General features: G+C 41.1%; 1 protein-coding gene across 1 annotated transcript in view; it reads right to left on the reverse strand.

Moving 5' to 3' along the window:
- Positions 1-16,679: 16,679 nt before the first annotated feature.
- snx21 (sorting nexin family member 21) overlaps positions 16,680-22,089 on the reverse strand; it is a 49,246-nt gene continuing 43,836 nt past the window's right edge. The window contains exon 4 of the mRNA XM_059980421.1: positions 16,680-17,364. Within this exon, the coding sequence (XP_059836404.1) occupies positions 16,693-17,364 (672 nt within the window). The 3' untranslated portion in view covers positions 16,680-16,692. The remainder of the gene's footprint in view (positions 17,365-22,089) is intronic.

Genomic DNA, 22,089 nt, shown 5'->3' on the forward strand with positions numbered 1-22,089 from the left:
AACGGTTATGAAACAAACTGTACAGCAACTTAACGGGCGCCCCGGTGCCGAGGATGGCTTTAACTTGACTTCCATACATCTGTAACAACAGCTGTGCGCGTGGCCCCTCTAAGCCTTCAGGAATAGAGTCTGTTCCTTTCGGGAGTTCCTTGGTACATTGCTGGGAACGTGCTCCCCCAGAGACCCCAAGCTGTTCCCTCACTGGGCCTCCTCTAAGTTTCCCGACACCTCTCGAATCAACGGAACAACTGATCCCCTTGACAGATCCCCTTGGCACCACAAGCAATTTATCTGCCCCCCTAGGCAAAAAGGGATACCCTAAAAACTTCCCACCAATCTCCTGCCACGGATATGATAAGCCCCCCAGCTGCGACATTTGACTTCCAGTCGAACCACACACATTTTCCCACACTTTCCCAGAACTGGCAGTGGTCACTTCGAGGTAATTGCGCCCGACAGTTCTAACAAAGTCACCAGCCCGCCTACTCAAACTTTCAACCCGTCCCTGTCGCTTTCCCTCAGCCAAGCACTGCCACTCACCCAACAACTGAGGGGTCCGCTCCGCCCCTTTAGGGCTGGATGTTATTCCAACAACCGGGCGGAGCCCACCACTGCTGAAACATCCCAACCTGTCACTCCTCACTCTCCAAACAGTACGGACAGCCCATGGTCCCACCACCATTTCGTCAGCACTATTGGAACTCGAACAACGACCTCCAGGCTACCAACAGCAACCACCCCACCCAACACACACACAGCGATAACCAGCAATTGCACACCCACAAAGGCACACCAGCTCTTCGCCGCAGACACAATTTAAAGAGGGTGATCACACAGCATCCACAGAAATCAATCCCGGACGAGCCCCCACAATGTAACTCCCTGGGTCGCCTCAGGCTCGCTCAGCTCGTTCTTGTCTTAGGGGAGCAGCCTTCGGCCCCGCCAAACTGGGTAATCAGCTGGTGTGGATGCTGTGTGATGTCCCCGCCTCGCCCAAAAACAGACAGTACACCATATGCGATTAAATGAGTACAATTTATAAAGGTTACTAAGTGATTAATAACGATACAGTATATATTAAGAGAAAATTAAAGAAAAGGCGCCAAACATCAAAGTCCAAACCACTTCGTGCACAGCCGTTGGAGCTCAATTTCTGAAGTCTTCTGGCCACCATTCGATCCCCTCCGAACTCCTCGACTCGCAGCTCAGGACCCTCCGAAATCCTCGACTCTCCAAACAGCTCAGGACCCTCCGAGTGGTCAACCAAACACATCTAGCTTCATCCCCCCCCCCCCCCGGAGAATCTCCCGGCCTCGGACCCCCCTTTGAGGTCCGATCCTCGCCCAGCTTAGAACATTGCGTCCTCTCTCTCGACCCCCTCGCGCCGATCTCCCCAAAAGCCCGTCAACAAAAGCTTACAGACTCAGAAGAAAGAACATTAATCCCCATTTGGTTTACAAAGGAATACCATTCTCGTTATCAGTAAATTAGCATTCCTGCTAGTTAACAAAAGGAAACCCTTTCCCAACAGTAACAAAGAAAAAAAAGAAACCCCCTTTACAAACGGATCCCTTTATTTCTCCACAGGAGAAAAATGGGATCGGTTATTGAAGGTTTAAATAAAAAGTTTCAATATAAAGAACTAGGCAGTTTAAATTGTTTAAAATTTAAAAAATTGCGAAACTGAAACCAAATCCCCAAGGACTGTTTAACAACAGGGTAAAGATTTAAATTTGGAATTTTAGAGAGTTGTAAAGGTAATGGAGCTCCTAATATTGAGGTTAAATGACATTGTTTAACAGCTTTTAATTCCAAATCAACCCAAACTGATTTTTGGCTCTTTTTTGGGAGATTGGGAGAGAGAACTTAATATGACCTTTGTTAATGAAGATTGGTTACGAGTTTTGAAAAAGGTAAACTCTTCTATATGTGCCAATCACTGTTTAATTCAGTTTAAAATTGTTCATCGTTATTATTTAACAAAGGAGAGACTATCTAAAATATTTCCTGGTATAGACAACTACTGCGATAGGTGTAAAACTGAAGTAGCTACTTTATCACATATGTTCTGGTCATGTTCTTCATTAAAATCGTTTTAGAAATCTTTATTTTCTACAATTTCTAAAGCTCTGAAAATTTATTTACAACCTAATAGATTGACTGTTCTATTTGGAATAGTTCTGCATCATATTCAGGGTATTTCATCTTCAGATCGACATGTAATTGCATTTGTTACATTATTGGCAAGAAGGGCTATTTTATTAAAATGGAAAGATACCTCTGTCCCTACATTAATTGAATAGTTTTCTCAAATAATGTTATGTCTCAGTTTGGAAAAAAATAGAAGTAGAACTTTTGATCCCTGATTCGATTTTGAGAGAAGGTGGGGCTCTTTTGCCAAATATTATCATTTAATTTCAATTATTTTATATGGTTTCCTTCCAATCTTATTCTATATAAATATTGCTCCGGGGGTTGATTCCTAATGGGTTTTTTCCCCCTTTTTTTGTAGTCAGTGGGTTTTTTTCTTTTAGTTAGTGGGGGTTCTCTTTTTTACTTGTCTTTATATATATTTTCATTTTCATATATTACGATCAGCTTTTTTTCTCTTCAGCTTTATTAATTGTGTGTATATATTAATTTAAAGTTTTGTATCACTTTATAGCTGTAGAAGATTATGTACCAATAAAAAGATTTTAAACATGAAAAGGGTTTGATGCAACTTGATAGAAATGTACAAGATGATAAAAGGCATTGAAGGAGTGGATAGCCAGTGCCTTTATCCCTGGATGGGAATGGCCAATTTCTGAGGACATCTGTTTAAGGTGAGGAAAATTTTGGAAAGATGTCAGAGGTAGATATTTTACACAGAGCGTAGTGGGTGTGTAAGACAAACCACTGGGAGTTGTGGTAGAGACAGATTAAGGACATATAAGGGAGTCTTAAATAGGCACATGGATGAAAGAACAATGGAAGGCTATGGAAGGGTTAGATTGATCTTGGAATAGGTTAAAAGGCTGACATAAAATCATGAGCCAAAGGGTGTGCACTGTGCTGTAGTGTTCTACATTCCATGATTTATATTCCTGTCTACTCTGCAGCCTCCAGTCTACGTACTCACTGATTAATCTGCTCCATACCATACAATAATGCACTTTAGTTTGTTATTGATGTGTGAAGCATCTGTAGATTCTCTGCTCTCCTTCATGTTGTGTGTTATGTGTATTACTGTGCTTTACATCTTGGTTCAAAGAAACATTGGCTCATTTCTATATACATTATATGGTTATATACATTGTATATAATAAATTACAATAAATTTGACATACCTGGCTTTATTTTTGGAAGCCAGCTCTAGATGCACATAGATCACCTGTCTGACACTCAACCCTGGGTACACACTTGTCCTATGCTGCAAAGATACAGAAAAGGAAAAAAAATGTTCCCTCTACATAAGAATATGCAAGCTCAGTGGATGTTTAACTGCCAGTGCTATGCATTGGAGTTTAGAAACATAAAAATCCTACAGCATAATACAGGCCCTTCAGCACACGATGCTGTGCAGAACATGTACTTACTTTAGAAATTACCTAGGGTTACCTATAGTCCTATTTTTTAAGCTCCATGTACCTTATCTAGGAGTCTCTTAAGAGACTCTATTGCATCCGCCTTCACCACTGTCGCTGGCAGCCCATTCCATGCACTCACCACTCTCTGCACAAAAAACTTACCCCTGACATCTCCTGTAAATCTACTTCCAAGCACCTTAAAACTGTGCCCTCTCATGTTAGCCATTTCAGCCCTGGGAAAAAGCCTCTGACTAGTCACAGGATCAATGCCTCTCATTATCCTATACAGCTCCATCATGTCACCTCTTGTCCTCTGTCACCCCAAGGAGAAACAGCGAAGTTCATTTGATCTATTCTCATAGGGCATGCTCCCCAATCCAGGCAACATCCTTGTAAATCTCCTCTGCACCCTTTCTATAGTTTCCACATCCTTCCTGTTGTGAAGTGACCAGAACTTAGCACAGTACTCCAAGTGGGGTCTGACCAGGGTCCTATATAGTTGCAACATTACTACTCAGCTCTTAAACTCAATCCCACGGTTGATGAAAGCCAATGCACTGTATGCCTTCTTAACCACAGAGTCAACTTGCGCAGCAGGTTTGAGTGTCCTTTGGACTTGGACCTCAAGATCCCTCTGATCCTCCACACAGCCATACTCTAATCTTGCCATTAATACTATATTATGGCATCATATTTGACCTACCAAAATGAACCACCTCACATTTATCTGGTTTGAACTCCATCTGCCACTTCTCAGCCCAGTTTTGCATCCTATTGATGTCCTGCTGTAACCTCTGACAGTCCTCCACACTATCCACAACACCTCCAACCTTTGTGTCATCAGCAAATTTACTAACCCATCCCTCCACTTCCTCATCCAGGTCATTTATAAAAATCATGAAGAGAAGGGGTCCCAGAACAGATCCCTGAGGCACACCACCGGTCACTGACCTCCATGCAGAATATGACCCATCTAGAACCACTCTTTGCCTTCAGTGGGCAAGCCAATTCTGGATCCACAAAGCAAGGTTTCCTTGGATCCCATGCCTCCTTACTTTCTCAATAAGCCTTGCATGGGGCTTTCTTGCACTTTCTCAAATGCCTTGCTGAAATCCATATACACTACATCTACTGCTCTACCTTCATCAATGTGTTTAGTCACATCCTCAAAAAATTCAATCAGGCTTGAAAGGCACGACCTGACTTTGACAAAGCCATGCTGACTATTCCTAATCATATAATGCCTCTCCAAATGTTCATAAATCCTGCCTCTCAGGATATCCTCCATCAACTTATGAACTAACACTGAAGTAAGGCTCATTGGTCTATAATTTCCTGGGCTATCTCTACTTCCTTTCTTGAATAAGGGAACAATATATGCAACCTTACAATCTCTGGAACCTCTCCCCTCCCCACCAATGATGTAAATATCTCACAGGGTACATCCTGGGGTACATCACAACTGATCCTGGTGACTTATCCAATTTAGAGGAAATCTGCAGATGCTGGAAATTCAAGCAACATGCACAAAATGCTGATGGAACGCAGCAGGCCAGGCAGCATCTATAGGAAGAAACACTGTCAACTTTTTGGGCTGAGGCCCTTCATCAGGCTGTCTCGGCCCAAAATGTTGACAGTGCTTCTTCCTATAGATGCTGCCAGGCCTGCTGTATTCCACCAGCATTTTGTGTGTTTGACTTATCCAACTTGATGCTTTCCAAAAGCTCCAGCACATCCTCTTTCTTAATGTCAATGCACTCAAGTTTTTCAGTCTTCTGTAAGTCATCCCTACAATTGCCAAGGTCCTTTTTGGTAGTGAATATTGAAGCAGAGTATTCATTAAATACCTCTCCTATCTCCTCCGGTTCCATCCACACTTTTCCACTGTCATACTGATTGGTCCTATTCTCTCGTGTCTTATCCTCTTGCTCTTCACATACTTGTAAAATGCCTTGGTGTTTTCCGTAATCCTGTCCACCAAGGCCTTCTCATGGCCCTTTCTGGCTCTCCTAATTTCATTCTTAAGCTCCTTCCTGCTAGTCTTATAATTTTCTAGATCTCTATTAACTAGCTTTTTGAACCTTTCATAAGCTTTTCTTTTGACTAGATTTTCAACAGCCTTTGTACACCATGGTTCCTGTACCCTACCATCCTTTCCCCATCTCATTGGAACGTACCTATGCAGAACATCAAGCAAATATCCGCTAAACATTTGCCACATTTCTGCTGTACAGTTCCCTGCGAACATCAGTTCTCAATTTATGCTTCCAAGTTCCAGCCTGATAACTTCATATTTCCCCTGACTCCAATTAAATGCTTTCCTAACTTGACTGTTCATCCCTCTCCAATGCTATGGTAAAGGAGATAGAATTGTGATCACTGTCTCCAAACTGCTCTCCCTCTGAGAGATCTGAGATCTGACACCTGACCAGGTTCATTTCCCAATACCAGATCAAGTAAAGCCTCTCCTCTTGTAGGCTTATCTAGATATTGTATCAGGAAACCTTCCTGAACACATCTAACAAGCACCACCCCATCTAAACCCCAATGGAGATGACAATCAACATTAGGTAAATTAAAATCTCCCACCCCAACAACCCTGTTATTATTGCACCTTTCCAGAATCTGTCTCCCTATCTGCTCGTCGATGTCCCTGTTACTATTAGGTGGGCTATAAAAAGCACCCAGTAGTGTTATTGACACCTTCCTGTCTCTAACTTCCACCCACAGGGACTCAGTAGACAATCCCTCATGACCTCCTCTTTTTCTGCAGCCGTGACACTATCTCTGATCAGCAGTGCCACGCCCACCTCTTTTGCCTCCCTCCCTATCTTTTCTGAAACATTAAAGCCTGGCACAATCAGCAGCCATTCCTGCCCAGGACTTCCGAGTCTCTGTAATGGCCACAACGTCATAGCTCCAAGTACTGATCCACACTCTTAAACTCATCCGCTTTGTTCATGATGCTTCTTACATTAAATAGACACATCTCAATCAGGGCCGGATTAACATAGTAGCAAAAGTAGCATATGCTACGGGCCCCGCCCGCACTAAATGCTTGCAAGCTGCGGTCCGGTGAAATCGGCATCTCACCGTATTCTCAGGACTGTTCGAGTGAGTTTTGGATAGACGATTCATTTACACTTAAATAAATGACTTCAGCCATCATTCTGTTCTTTGACAAAGTACTGTGGATTGAGTTCATAACAGTGCATTTCCTAAAAGCTATGAACCCAGTTTCAAAGCAACTTTGGCGCCTCTGAGACAAGAATGCTAAAATTACAGGCAGTTGCAAAGCCACCATATCTATGCTTTTTGAATTTGAATTGTCCTCCATGTTAGCACATAACATACCAAATAATGTATTATGGATTTTAACTGCAAGGCTTTATTTGTGTCATCTATGACCTTTCGGGAAGGAGAATAATCGGCCTTGCTGGATTTTACATGGTGTATACCCAAGAATCTTGTGAAGTGCTACCTTAATCCTGTAATCGCGGAAATTAGAGGGGAATAATAATATCCGAATTGCCGGTGATGCTCACATCCCATAAACCCGGAGAAGAAAACAGAAAGCATTTTCACAAGTTGAAATCGAAGTTATTTGGCCTGAGATAGAATATCTTAATCGATCACTCATGTGGAAAGAAAGTTCAAATGAATGAGGTCCGCTAATGACAGGACGTTTTGACAGACGTGGATAGTGTGTGTTGTTTCTGTGCAGTTCGATGTCTCACGTCACAAATGAAAAAACTACAAACAGTTCCAGTGACAAGTCTGCATGACACAGGTTAAATTGTCAATTGGTATTCATACACAACATGAGACTGAGAGGAACGAGACGGCGTTCTAGGGTCTGTAAGGAACACGAGTTGAAAATCTGAAAGGGAGTGCTAATAGATCAGGTGATCAGGAAACACCTCTGGTTCCGCGAATTGTTTCAAGGGATCAGATGATTTGCGAACAACTCCGTTTGAAAGAAGCCCGCGTACGCAACGATTCTAACGTGGAATGTGAGTTGGAACTGGAACATCATCTCGTATAGAAAACTGTGGTGTGAACGCATTTTCATTAACACGGACTAAAATCGCATCAGCAGTTGCTGAGAGCGAGAAGATGTCGCGGCCTCCATACAAGTAACCAAGTTACCCGGGACACCGATAAATCCAATTACTGTGTAACATTGTTAATCCCGGGCTGTTAAAATTTTTAAGTCTGCTCCCAATTTTCTAATGTTCTACTTTTCAGTTCAGTTCCCTCCCCCCAGCAATTCTAGTTTAAACTCTCCCCAACAGCCTTAGCAAACCTCCCTGCCAGGATATTGGTCCCCCTCAGATTCAAGAGCAACCCGTCCTTTTTGTACAGGTCACATCTGCCCCAGGAGGTCCCAATGATCCATAAATCTGAATCCCTGCCCCTGTTCCATTCCCTCAGCCACGCATTTATCCTCCACCTCACTCTGTTCCTATACTCTCTGTTGTGTGGCACAGGCTGTAATCCGGAGATTACTACCTTTGAGGTCCTGCTTCTAAACTTCCTTCCTAACTCCCTGTAGTCTGTTTCAGGACTTCCTCCCTTTTCCTACCCATGTCGGTGGTACCAATATGTACCACGATCTCTGGGTGCTCCCCTTCCCACTTCAGGATATCATGGACATGATCCTGGCAAACTACCATCCGTACTTCTTTCCTGCGTCCACAGAATTGCCTGTCTGACCCCCTAACTATGGAGTCCCCTATCACTACTGCCTTCCTCTTCCCTTTCCTACCCTTCTGAGCCACAGGGCCAGTTTCTAGATTTTAAGTAGCAACAATGGGAGATTACTTTCTTGGTGCTCATTTCCTGTAATGGGTACGTTTTGTCTTGTTCATGATCCTTTCACTATCCTTTCTGTAGGTGGCTGCAGGAGATCTGGTACAGGGTTGCTTCTGGAAACAAAATGGAGTTGTGGCTGTTTCCTGTGCTCAAGAAGTCTTTACGCAAAACCAAGTCCCACTGAAAGCAACCTATTTCTCATTTAACCCACCTTGTTTGTTAATAGTTTACCTTCAATATAATGTAATAAAGTTCAACTATCACAAAATACTAAATATTTCAAGTACGTGCACATCCTATAAAAGTTCTGTTATTAATTCCTATCCACAACTGAATTTGCTAATAATATGTTGTAATGTTTCTCCTCTTCACCCTCCCCCACCTTTTTATTCTGGCTAACACAGACAAAATGTTGGAGGAGCACAGCAAGTCAAGAATAGACAATAAACATTGGGCATCAGGACACCTTCTCCATAGACCCTGCCTGACTTGCTGAGCTCCTCCAGCATTATCTGTGCATACTCTGAATCTTGTTCTTACAACCTACATTCTTATTGTGGCTTTTTCTGCGTTCCTTTTCCAGTCCTGATGAAGGGTCTTGACTTGAAATGTTGATTGTTTATTTCCCTCAGATGCTGTCTGACTCACTGAGTTTCTCCAGCATTTTCTGTGTTGCAATGAGGTAAAATGAGGTACTTGATGAGGTAATTAGGTTCTGTTAAAATGAGGTACTTCCAGCAGGGTTGTTTGGAATCATAGTCAGTCTCAGAATAATGAGGTCAGCTTTTCAAGGACTGAGATGAGATTTCTTCACCCAGAGTACAGTTTGACTAAACTGAATGCATTACGAAACATCAGAGAAACAAACACAAATTGAGTGATCTCTTTGTGGGAATGACCTTAAACTTTCAGTTGTCTGCCACTTTTATTTTACTATCCTAATCCTAGTCTCTCGCACTGTTAAAATGAAGTGTACTTGCATTCATTGATTGGAGTTAGAGTTAAGAATAAGGAAGTCATGTTGCAGCTGTATAAAACTTCGTTTAGGCCATGTTTGAAGTACTGGTTACAGTTCTGTTTGCCCCTTTACAGGAAGAATATGGGGGCTTTGGAAAGGTTCACTAGGATGCTGCCTGGATTCGATGGGTATTAGCTATAAGCAAAGGTTAAACGGACTAATATTATTTTCTTTCAGAGGCAACCTGATAGAAATACATTAAAAGTCTGAGAGCTATAGAGAGGTTTAGTGGTGTCTTTTTTCTTTAGACATAGAAGCATAATTAGGCCATTCAGTCATGGCCAATTTATTATCCCTCTCAACCCTATGGAAATGCAAATACTGGAGAGCACAGTTTTAAAGCTGTGGTGAACTATGCCTGTCTGGACACGCCCCCTGCTGACTGCTCCTGTGGCTCCTCCCACAGGCCCCTGTATAAAGGCGATCTGAGGCCCGACGCTCGGCCTCAGTCTCCAGGACATAGTATGATGGACACTCACTCCTGGTTCCTTCTTCCAGTCAATAAAAGCCGATATCTCGCCTTACGTCTCAGTGTGAGTTATTGATGGTGCATCAAAAGCAAGGTGGGAGAGTTTAAGGGAGATTTAAATGGCAAGTCTTTTTTGTTGCCCAGAGTGGTAGGCGCCTGGAACACACTGCCAAGGCAAGTGATGGAAGCAGAAACAAAAGCAATATTTAAGAAGCATTTAGACAGACAGGGAGGGAATTGAGTGATATAGACCACATACAGGCAGATGTGTAGTTTAAATAGGCATCATGGTTGGCACAGATATTTTGGACCATAGGGATGGTTCCTGTGCTGCACTGTTCCATGTTCTGTGACACACCATTTTTGCCTCCCATCCTTTTTACCCTCATTTCTTCTATTTGCATAATCAGGCATGGCCCAGATGGCGAGACTGTTGAACTTCACAGTCTTGCTGACATTGAGAGAGAGGTTGTTGTTGTGGCACCTTTCAACCAGATTTTCAATCTGCCTCCTATATGCTGATTTGTCACCATCTTTGATTTGACCAACATCAGTGGTATCATCAGCAAACTTAAATATGGCATTGGAGTTGTGCTTAGCCTCACTGTCATAAGTGTAAAATGAGTAGAGTGGGGAACTGTGATGATTGTGAAGGAGATGATGTTGCCACTGAACTGACTGGGGTCTGCAAGTGAGGAAATTGAGGCTCCAGCTGCACAAGGAGGTACTGAGGTCAAGGGCTTGGAACTTATTTAATAGCTTTAAGGGATGATAATATTGAATGTGGAGTTGTCAATGAAGAGCATCCTGATGTATGAATCCACTGTACAGATGTTTCAGTGTTGAGTGAAGAACCAATGAAATGGCATCTGCTTTTGACCTGTTGCGATGGCAGGCAAATTGGAGTCAATCCAAGTCACTCCTCAGCCAGGAGTTGACACTTTTATTTTATTTAGAGATACAGCCCAGTAACAGGCCCTTCCAGCTCAATGAGTCCACAATGCCCAATTATACCCTTGTGACCAATTAACCCACAGGAGGAAACCCCCATGGTTACAGGGAGAATATACAAACTATACATGTTTCATCACCAATCTCTCCATACTTGAGGAAGGATATAATAGCTTTGGAGGCAGTGCAGAGGAGGTTCACCAGGTTAATTCCAGGGATGAAGCAGTTAATCTATGAGGAGAGATTGAGATGCCTGGGACTATACTCTCTGGAGTTCAGAAGAATGAGAGGGGATCTTATAGAGAGATACAAAATTTTGAAAGGGACACACAAGATAGAAGTAGGAAAGTTGTTTCCATTGGTAGGTGAGAGTAGAACTAGGGGACATTGCCTCAAGATTCAGGGAAGATGATTTAAGATGGAGATGAGGAGAAATTGTTTCCCTCAGAGAGTGGTGAATCTGTGGAATTCTCTGCCTAGGGAAGCAGTTGAGGTTTCCTCACTAAATATATGTAAGAAACATATGTTTTTACATAGCAAGGGAATTAAGGGTTATAGGGAAAATGCAGGTAGATAGAGCTGAGTTTATGGACAGATCAGCCATGATCTTGTTGAATGGCAGGGCAGGCTTGATGGGACAGATGGCCTATTCCTGCTCCTATTTCTTATGTTCTCAAAGCAATTCATCACAATGAATGTAAGTGCTATTGGTTATCACGTTCTAGAACTAACTTGTTATTGTTCCAAGTTCTGATAAATAATTCCTGACCTGAAACTAACTGCTTTTCTTTCCGTAGATGCTGGTTGGTGGACTGAGTTTTTCCAGCATTTAGCATTTTTTACTTGTGTTTCATTCAACTGCATTCTTCACTAACTGTGTACAGTGAAGGGAGAGGAATCCATTTATTTCACTTCTTGTGATATGACTGGACTGGATTAAGCAGTATGTCACCACCTGCATTGATTTGCTGCCTCTTGAGTGAAAGACTACATATCATTGGGCTACTTGGCAATAATGACACAGTGTAGAGAGCAGCAAGCTCCCCCTCTGACAGACTGGAAGAGCAGAACCAAGTCAATGAACTGCACCCACTCTGAAACTGACCAGCAGTCATTAATCAATGAACAGATCTGTGATAAAACCTACTGGTGAGCATGACTCTTCCTCCAGCTCCACCACTCTCAGTACTAAATACCAGACTGAATCTTCTCTATAGAATTTAATCTGCTTAATGCAGGTCTCTTTAGGAATATTACCCATTTGTTTTAATTTGGAGACATGTATATTAATTGTGAAATACATTTTTCTTTAATAAAATTCAAATATGTAGTGACTTAGTCTTGTTAAATGATTTGGCTATTGAAGGAATACAAAGTATCCAAATGCAAGAAAAAATTCTCTTCAATCTGTGCCCTTAATTGCTTTTATGGTTTTACTGCTTTTGTAAATGATTAGTACTGCAGGATTTGTGTTCAAAATATACCCAGTTTCTAATAGACTATTGCTAATAGTTCATTGCTAATTGACTATTACTACAGTAACTTAAAAAGTCAGAAGTCTGTCCCGAGCCTTATAGGCTCATCGGGCCGGTGCTTATGCCAGTTTTCATGGCATGAAGACTCTTTCCCCCCCCCCCCCCCCCCCGGATAGGATGCCAGTCTATTGAGAGGTTAACCCCCAGCGTTTTGCTGGTAACCATTGTCAGCTGGGTGGACTCGAGCAATGTGTGGTTCAGTGCCTTGCTCAAGGACACGACATACTGCCTCGGCTGGGGCTCAAACTCACGACCTTCAGATTGCTAATCCAATGCCTTAACCACTTGGCCATGCGCCACACTACTACAGTATCTGCTTTCAGCATAAACTCTGAAAAATGTAAGTAAAATATATAAACAAATTAAATAGAACATGATACATTCTTGGAGCCAAGAGCACTGCTTCTGTTTTAAAGCTAACTTCTAAATTACAAGATTGTGGATGCTATTAAACTAAAACTACTTAACTATTTTAATATTTTTTGTATATTTTAAAGAATAGTTTTAATAAGACAATGATGATTCATTATTCCCCTTTGTCTTCTTATCCACTAACTACATCCTTGTCACCAATTTGCCAAACTATGGAAATAAACAGCAAAAACAACTGCTTCCAAACTCACCAGAATTCATAAAAATATTATATATTTTATTATTTTTGTTCGGTGTAAGTATCAGTTTTCTGACTTTAGGACTTCTACATGAAGGCATATTAAATGTTTGAAGAGTCGATCGTTAAGGATGTGGTTTAGAGGGAAATGGAGGTACATGATAAATAGGCCAAAATCAGCATGGGAATTTCCTTAAGGGAAAATCTTGCACCTGACAAATCTGTTAAAATTCTTTGAGGAAATAAAAAGCAGGTTAGACAAAGGAGAGTCAGTGGATATTGTTCACATGGATTTTCAGAAAGCTTTTGACAAGGTGCTTCACCTGAGGCTGCTTAACAAGAACTCATGGTATTACAGGGGAAAAAATGCTAACATGGATAGAGCACTGACACATTGACAGGAAGTGAGTATGAGAATAGAGAACCTTTTCTGACTGGCTGCCAGTGACTACTGGTGTTCCACAGAGTCTTAGTTGGGACTGCTTTTTACACTGTAGGGTCAATGCTTTGGATGACAGAATTGATGATACAAGATAAGTGGGGGGGGGGCAGGCTGTGAGGAACAGGGAGGCCATAGAAGGGCATAAACAGATGAGGAGAATGGGCAGAGAAGTGGAAAATGGAATAGTGTTTGGAAGTGTATGGTCCTGCACTTTGGTAGAAGGAATAAAGAGCATAATCTATTTTCTAAATGGAGAGAAAATTTAAAAATCCAAAATACAAAGGACATTTATGCAGGATTCCCTAAAGGTTAATTTGCAGGTTGAGCAGTGCTGAGGAAGGCAAATGCAATGTTAGCATTAATTTCAAGATGACTCGAATATGAAAACAAGGCAGTCAAGGGGCAGACCTCATTTGGAGTATTGGGAGCAGTTTTGGGGTTCCTTAACAATAGATGTGCTCATTATTGGACAGTGGTCATAGAAATTCCCAAAATTGATTCCAGGAATGAAAGCCTTATCATATGAGAAGTGATTAATAGCTCTGGGCCTGTACTTGCTGGAAATTAGGAGAAGAGGGGGATCTTATTGAAATATTGAAAGGCCTAGATAGACTGGATATGGAGAAGATGTTTCCAATGCTGGGGAAGTCTAGGATCAGAGGACATAGCCTCAGCATAGAGGGCCATCCATTTTGAAAAGAGATAAGGAGGAATTTATTTAGAGAGGGTGGTGAATCTGTGGAATTTGTTACCACATGCGGCTGTGGAGGCCAGGTCATTGGGCGTATTTAATGCAGAGGTTGATTGGTTCTTGATTAGTCAAGGTATGAAAGGTTTGGGGGAGAAGGCAGGAAAATGGGATTGAGAGGGAAATAGATCAGCCATGATGAAATGATAGTGCAGATTCGATGGGTCAAATGGCCTAATTTGTTCCAATGTCCTATGCTCTTAAGGTAAAGACTTTGCAAAACATCACTTGAGTCTTAGAAGATACTGTAAAGATGGGAAAGAAGGTCTTATAGTCAGATGAGACTAAAGTGGAACTTTTCTGGTCTCAGCATGAGGTGACACCATTTTATGGTAAAGTATGGTGGAGGGAGCGTTCACATTATGGAGATGCTTTTCAGTAGTAAGTTGGGGAAATCTGGTCAAGACTGATGAGCAGCTAAAAGCTGCTAAATGCAGAGAACCTGAATGTATGTGGAATAAGAAAGCAAAAGAATACTTATTTCAATGTCACTTGCACTATCTGATTTTACCGCACATGTACAGTGGACTCTGTATATGACATGCACTGAAGACCTTTTAATTTTAGGAAATGTGTTACCAACACAATTACACTTTTAAAATACCATTGCTATTGTGCACAATATCATGGTATTTAGTCCTAGAAAATTGTTTAAACACTCAGATAAATCAAGATTTGCTCATTTTTTGAGGCACGTACAGGTAAGTATGTTGGATCACTGCTTGCACTCAAGTTTTTCAGGCATTTTGTTAAGATCACATGAATTCATTTTATTTCATAACTTGTCAATTACAGTTCACATAAGTGTTTAAAACAAGATTATTCAATATTGAGATCCAATATTCAAAATATATTTTGCAATCTTTTTTGTAAAAGATTTAAAATCTGCCTCTGTACTCTATTTAAATGTCTAACCATATGTTCTTCAAAAAGTCAGAAAAATGTATTCTCATGAGATATTGCTACACCATTTTAAAATTATAATCCTCTTTAAAATGTTATTCAGATAATGTTGGAAGTTAGTCACAAATTACCTAAAGAGTATGTGTTTAGAAGGAACCTTCATTTACATAATGCAATTTGCATTCCAAGTGTAAAACATTTTGTAATTTTAGGAAAATGTATAAGAATTTATAACAGCAAGATGCCAAAAAGATAACATGTGAACAAATCAAACTTTTCTTGATTGACAGATAAACAATAATTGAAAGAACACCACTTTGGTCAATCTTTGAATAATGGAATTGTATAATTTATCTCCACCTCTAGAGGTAAGTAATAAATCTCTGAGGTTTGTACTTTTGTTTGACATGGTAGAATTACAACAATTACAGGGAAGAAATTTGTCCTTTGCTCACAATTTTAAATTGAATGTACTGGGAACAGCTTCAGTAGCTATGGCTACATAATCATTATACCAAAAAATATGAATCACCTCCTGTTGTGACTGCTCCACATAATTTTATAATCTGTTGCAGTGTTGTTGTTAAGAACAGTCTTCACTGAAGGTGTGCATTAACTCTATCCTGAGCAGGACAATATACTCCCTCAATTAAGAAATCACATAAAAACCCAAAACAGAAAATTAGTAGTTTGGCAGCTTTGGGTCCATGCAAACTCTAATTTGTTTCATTCAGAAACGAATTTTCTAAAATTTTCTGACAAGGATACTACAGGTACTCACACTGAGAAAGCAATCATCTATGATTATGAATCTTCTGTTGGTCACAGTTTTGAACAATGGGCTAATCCATCATCCAACATGCTTTGACTTGTTACAAGAAGAAAAGTATTATAAGATGTGATTGGCTAGATTGAAGTGCTTTCTGAAGGTAAATCTATAAAATAATATAAACTTAAAATTCATGCTTAGATATGATATCAGGAAACAATTACCTAGGGTTCTGGAAATCAGTTCATTCATTCTCAAGCCAATTCCAAATTTCTCAGCCAAGACAGAATTTGTTACTCACTTAAGCAATATCCCAACCATAGTTCTGATTCTTATATTCCACAGAATTTAATTATCTCCTGGTATCTTTGGCTCTATTGTCCCTTGACTTGTTGTCCCTGCTAAAGTAAAATACAATTTTCTTCATCTAAAAGTTCGTAACAAAAGATCTGTACTTAATGAACAAATGGGGGGGGGGGGGGGGAGAAAAGCCACCCCCTGCTTGACTTCCTTCCCAACAGGTTTAGTAGATTCTGGATTTACCCTCCTAACTGTTGATGAATTTGCCAACCAGACCAATGAACTGTAATGGTGTGGCTCTATGTGCTCTCTCTGGTGCTGTAAAATATTCTACACCATTTCACTGAAGACAAAGAGTTCCCTTCTGTCCTGGTTTAATTCTACAATTAAACATGTTAAAGTGTATTAGCTGGTCAACATTTGTGTTTTACTTTTCAGAAGTTTTTCATTGTCTGTAAAGTGCTTTAAAGTGTCCTGAAGTAATGAAAGGCACTACAGTTAAATGTATTTTTATTATTTTTGCTTACCCTTTCTTCCTGTCCCTTCATGGAATAGTGTCTAATTCATTCTAATAAATATTTAATAAGGTGTTCTTTGAGAGTAGGTTGGTTTAAAACATCGACTCCAGACTCTTGGACCTGTTGGAGTCTTGCTTCCGAATGACGTTTGTCTTTAGCTATTTTCCAGGAGAGTCTGATATTGGAATGAAGTAAAGGCACAAGTAAAAGATGATTTTCTTGGTTTTCGATAGCTTGCAAGGCCCGCTCGCAGTAAGCTTGGGCCTCCTCAAGGTGATCTTGCTCTTGGTAACACACACAAATAGAAGCCAGAGTGAAGAGTAAATGGCTTGTGTCACAGGAGCACAGCTTCTGCTGCAAGTGCAGAGCGTTGATTAATGTCTCCATAGCATCCTCACACATGCCACCCCGTAATAATCCTTGACCCACTATTAAATCTCGAAGGTAAAAGAATTCCAGAAAAATTTTGGACCTGCGAATGTCTGCAATTGAATGGATGTGCTGGAGATATTGTTCAAAAGCCCGACTGCGTTTTGCAATGGTTTCATGTGTATAGTTTTTCCGGATTTTCTTCTTCGGAAAGATGACCTTCCCCATATCCTCTCTGAAATGCTTGTGGAGTGTTTCGTTCAACTTTGCAAAATCGGTGTAACGCCGAACAATCACAGCCTTATCTTCATCGAAACATCCCGACTTTATCACGTGTATGGTGTAGGCCTTTGGAAGAGATAAAATACTTATCAAAAACTATTCATTCAAAAACATTTGTTGCAGTCTTTACTTTTGAACACAATATACAATATTTGCAGTAACTGTCAGCACTAAGAATATGATCCACTAAACACAGTTCCCTGGTTCTAGTATTATATATTCATATTCCACCTTGGCTGATTTATTATCTCCCTCAACCCCAATCACCTGCCTTCTCCCTGTAACCTTTGATGTACTTACTAATCAGGAACCTATTAACTTCTGCTTTAAATATACCCAGTGTCTTGGCCTCTACAGCTGTCTGTGGCAATGAATTCTACAAATTCTCCACCCTCTGGCTAAAGAAATTCTTCCTCACCTGTTCTAAAGGGATGTATTCTTCTGTTCTGGTCCTAGACCACCCCCACCCCCCACTATGGAAAACACCCTGTCCACATCCACCACATCCAGGCCTTTCAATATTCAATAGGTTTGCACAATTTGCTTCCTTTTGCACTTTGGTTATTTGTCAGTTTTCATGCGCAGATGGCCCCTGTTTTACGGACGTTTGCTTTATGACAGCTCGCTATTATGAAAGAACTACATTAGTACCTGTTTTCGCTAACCAAAGAGGATTTTTGCTTTTACAAAAAAAAGACGGTGGCTTTATACGTGTGTTTACCCTGAGAAAGACTACCATGACCGTGAAGCCTTGTGCGAGCCTTGTGTGTGCATACGTGTACGTGCTGATTTTTTTCTCCAAATTGATTTTGGCTCACTGTCTTCCCGATTTTGATAAGTGAAACTACACCGTATGTACAATATTTCTACTTTATATAGGCTGTATATCTATCATATCATTCCTGCTTTTACTATATGTTAGTGTTATTTTAGGTTTTATGTGTTATTTGGTATGATTTGGTAGGTTATTTTTTTGGGTCTGGGAACGCTCAAAAATTTTTCCCATATAAATGAATGGTAATTGCTTCTTCACTTTACAACATTTCGGTTTACAAACGGTTTCATCGGAATGCTCTGCCTTCGGATAGCGGGGGAAACCAGTACATGTATAGTTTTAACCATAAATTCTACTGTCTTGTCTGCAAGAAAATGAATCATAGTGTAGTATATGGTGACATACGTGTACTTTGATAATAAATTTACTTTGACTACCAATTCTGCTTCTTAATCAGAAGGCTGAGGGCCATCTTTAGTGAACTATTCCGATGAAGGTAAACTAAAACCCTATTGACAAGCTTAAAAGATCCTCTGGTATTATCTTAAAGAAGCATAGAGAAGTTCTCAATAGTTACTGCTCAACCAACACTGAAATCAAATTATCTGGTCAATATTGCATTATTGATTATTTGCTTTGGTCAATTGGCTGCTGTTTACACTGCAACATGACCTGACCTCAGAAACATTTAATTGGGTGTGCAGCATTTTAGAAGGGTAGAAAAGGTCCATTTTTTCATTATAAGGTTGGAATCTATTTAATTTCCTCGAGCATAGAGTCATAGAAAACTACAGCAAGTTTGGCCCATTTGACCCTTTGGCCCATTTAGTTCACACTGAATCACTTAAACTGCTTAGTCCCATCAACCTGCACCCTCTCATCCATGTACCTATCCAAACTTCAATTAAACGTTGAAATTGAATCGACCACTTGCACTGACAGCTCGCTCCACACTTTTACTACTTGCTGAGTGAAGCAATTTTCCCTGTTGTTCTCCTTAAACATTGAACCTGAATGGGCCAAGGACAATGAAATGGAGACATCCATTTTCTGAGACTGTCCTTTCAATTCCCCCCACTGCCCCACCATCTTGTGGACTGTGTAATTATTCCTGCTCTGAGATAATCTAATCAGAGCAATTGATTAGATTATCAATTTAATCAAAAAGAGCTTCAGATAATGACCCGATAAACCTGGGACAATTTTCAGATAAGTAGCTATTTATTATGTAAATTACCAAACCTACCAAAGGGAAAAAATTTAATCTTGTTAGACTAAGTGTCTGGGTCACCTAGTTTGACTGGTTTGGACCAGAGTTGAAAGGAACAAATACACAAGGCTGGGAGGCAAAAACCATAGAACAATGTGGATTACAGCCCTGAACCAGAGCCAATAAAAAAGGTGTTAAGAGGCATCTAGGTAATACTGGAATGCTACATTTAAATTGAAAAGGAATGAATATGAAAGTGTAGACGCTTTGAGTGCAATATCACTACTGAAGTGTTCTCTTGTATTTCTTATTTGTTCCTCATTTGTACCTCATTTGTTCCTACCTGCCTATATCTGCAATGCACCTCCTTTTTCTCCCCCTCTTAACCTGGGCCTCAGTATTTCTCAAAAACCAAGGTTCCCTAAACCTGTTATTCTTGCCTTTTATTCTGACAGGCACAAACAAGCTTTGTGCTCTCAATATATCACTTTTGAAGGCCTCCCACTTACCTAGTACACCTTTGCCAGAAAACAGCCTGTTCCAATCCACACTTGCCAGATCCTTTCTGATATCCTCAAAATTGGCCTTTTTCCAATTTAGAATCTCAACCCGAGAACCCGTGAAAGTGTTGTTTCTGGCGTACTGCAAGTCTGTATCTTTATTGATCTATGCTGCACGCTTGGTTGGGGGGGGGGGTGGTACTGATGCTTTTTGCTGGTGGGGGTGGGGGGTTGTTGCCTTGCTGCTGGTGTGCTGGTGTGTAGGGGGTGAGCTGGGGGGCTTTGGGGTTCTAACATTTAACTGTCATCTATTCTTTGGGGCACTCCTCTGTTTTCGTGGATGTTTGTGAAGAAAAATAATTTCAGAATGTATATTGTATACATTTCTCTGACATTACGTGTACCTATCATTTACATACAATTACATTTTACTTCAAATGTGATTAAAAACACATGGGTTCTGGAGTGCTGTCAGCCTTTCAACTTACAAAATTGTCTTATGAAGAAAGACTGAGCAAGCTAGGGCTTTTCTCTTTGGAGCAAAGAGAGATGAGAGGTGATTTGATAGAGATGTACAAGATGATAAGAGGCATAGAGCAAGTAGATCGTAAGGCTTTTTGCAAGGTGATAGGTGAAACTTGAAGGGGGAGGGATGAAGTAAAGCACTTGGAAGTAGATAGGTGAAAGAGAAAACCATGAAAGAAAGGGTGGGGGGAGGAGCACCAGAGGAAGTTGATGGGTGGGCAAGGAGACAAGGTGAGAGGGGAAAAGGGGATGGGAATTAGGGCTTTACTGGAAGTTTGAGAAATCGATGTTCGTATCATCAGGTTGGAGGCTACTCAGACTGAATATAAAGTGTTGCTCCTCCAATCTAAGTGTGGCCTTACCACAACAGCAGAGGAGGCCATGAATAAACATATCGGAATGGGAATGGGAAGTGGTATTAAAATGGGTGGCCACTGGGAGATCCTACTTTTCTGGTGGACGGAGTGTAGGTGCTCAGCGAAGCGGTCTCCCAATCTATGTCAGGTCTCACCCACATACAGGAGGCCATACCGGGAGCAAAAGACGGGGTGTATGACCCCAACAGACTCACAGGTGAAGTGTCACCTCACCTGGAAGGACTGTTTAGGGCTCTGAATGGTAGTGGGGAAGAAGGCGCAGGGGCAGGTGTAGCACTAGTTCTGCTTGCAAGGAAAAGTGCCAGGAGGAAGATCAGTGGGGCCGGATGAATGGACCAGAGGGTCATGTAGGGAACGATCCCTGCAGCAAGCAGGAAGTGTGGAGGGGTTGGGGGAAAGAGGGAAAGATGCGCTTGGTGGTAGGATCCCGTTGGAGATGGCTGAAGTTTCGGAGAATTATGTGCTGGACGTGGAGGCTGGTGGGGTGGTAAGTGAGGATAAGATGAACCCTATTCCTAATAGGGTGGTGGGAGGATGGGGTAAGAGCAGATGTGTGTGAAATGGAAGAGATGTGGTTGAGGGCAGCTTTGATGGTGGAGGAAGGGAAGCCCCTTTATTTGAAAAAGGAGGCTATCTCCTTAGTTCTGGAATGAAAAGCCTCATCCTGAGAGCAGATGCAGCAGAGACAGAGGAATTGAGAGAAGGGGAGGGCGTTTTTACAAGTAATAGGATGGGAAGAGGTATTGTCCAGGTAGCTGTGAGAATCTGTGGGTTTATAATAGACATCAGTGGATAAGGTGTCTCCAGAGATAGAGACGTTGAGATCGAGAAAGGGGAGGGAGGTATTGGAAATGGACCATGTAAATTTGAGGGCAGGGTGTCCATTTCCGACACCTCCCTCCCCTTTCTAAATCTCATGAAACGTCAACAATACACTTTTCCATAGATGCTGCATGGCTTGCTGAGTTCCTCCAGCATCTTGTATGTGTTGCTTGACCCAGAAGGTCTGTTCTGTGCTTTACTGTTCTATGTTCTGAAATAAAAAGGAGCTTGTGCAATCCAGACAATCTGAACACTTCCACTTTTAGACAAAATAGAAATTGTGAAATGTCAGAGGAAATATCTAAAATCAGAAATCAATTTGTCTTACTTCCATTCTATGCAAAATAGTAGAATCAGTTACAAGGCATAAGCAGGCGACTAGCAAAAATGCTTTATAAGAATTTTGTCCAGTTTGAGGAAGTGAAACCCAAATCAACCACAGTAAAGATTATACATTCCACCACTGAGAATATCCCTAAGGCACATTTAGTTCAACTAAAAAAATGGTGAGAAATAGAATGTGATGGTAATTTTTTAAATGTTTGATTTGGAATTCTGGGCTGGCATGGTCAGGGCTAAGTG

This window comes from Hypanus sabinus, chromosome 9 (genome assembly GCF_030144855.1).
Source record: "Hypanus sabinus isolate sHypSab1 chromosome 9, sHypSab1.hap1, whole genome shotgun sequence".
NCBI lineage: Eukaryota > Metazoa > Chordata > Chondrichthyes > Myliobatiformes > Dasyatidae > Hypanus > Hypanus sabinus.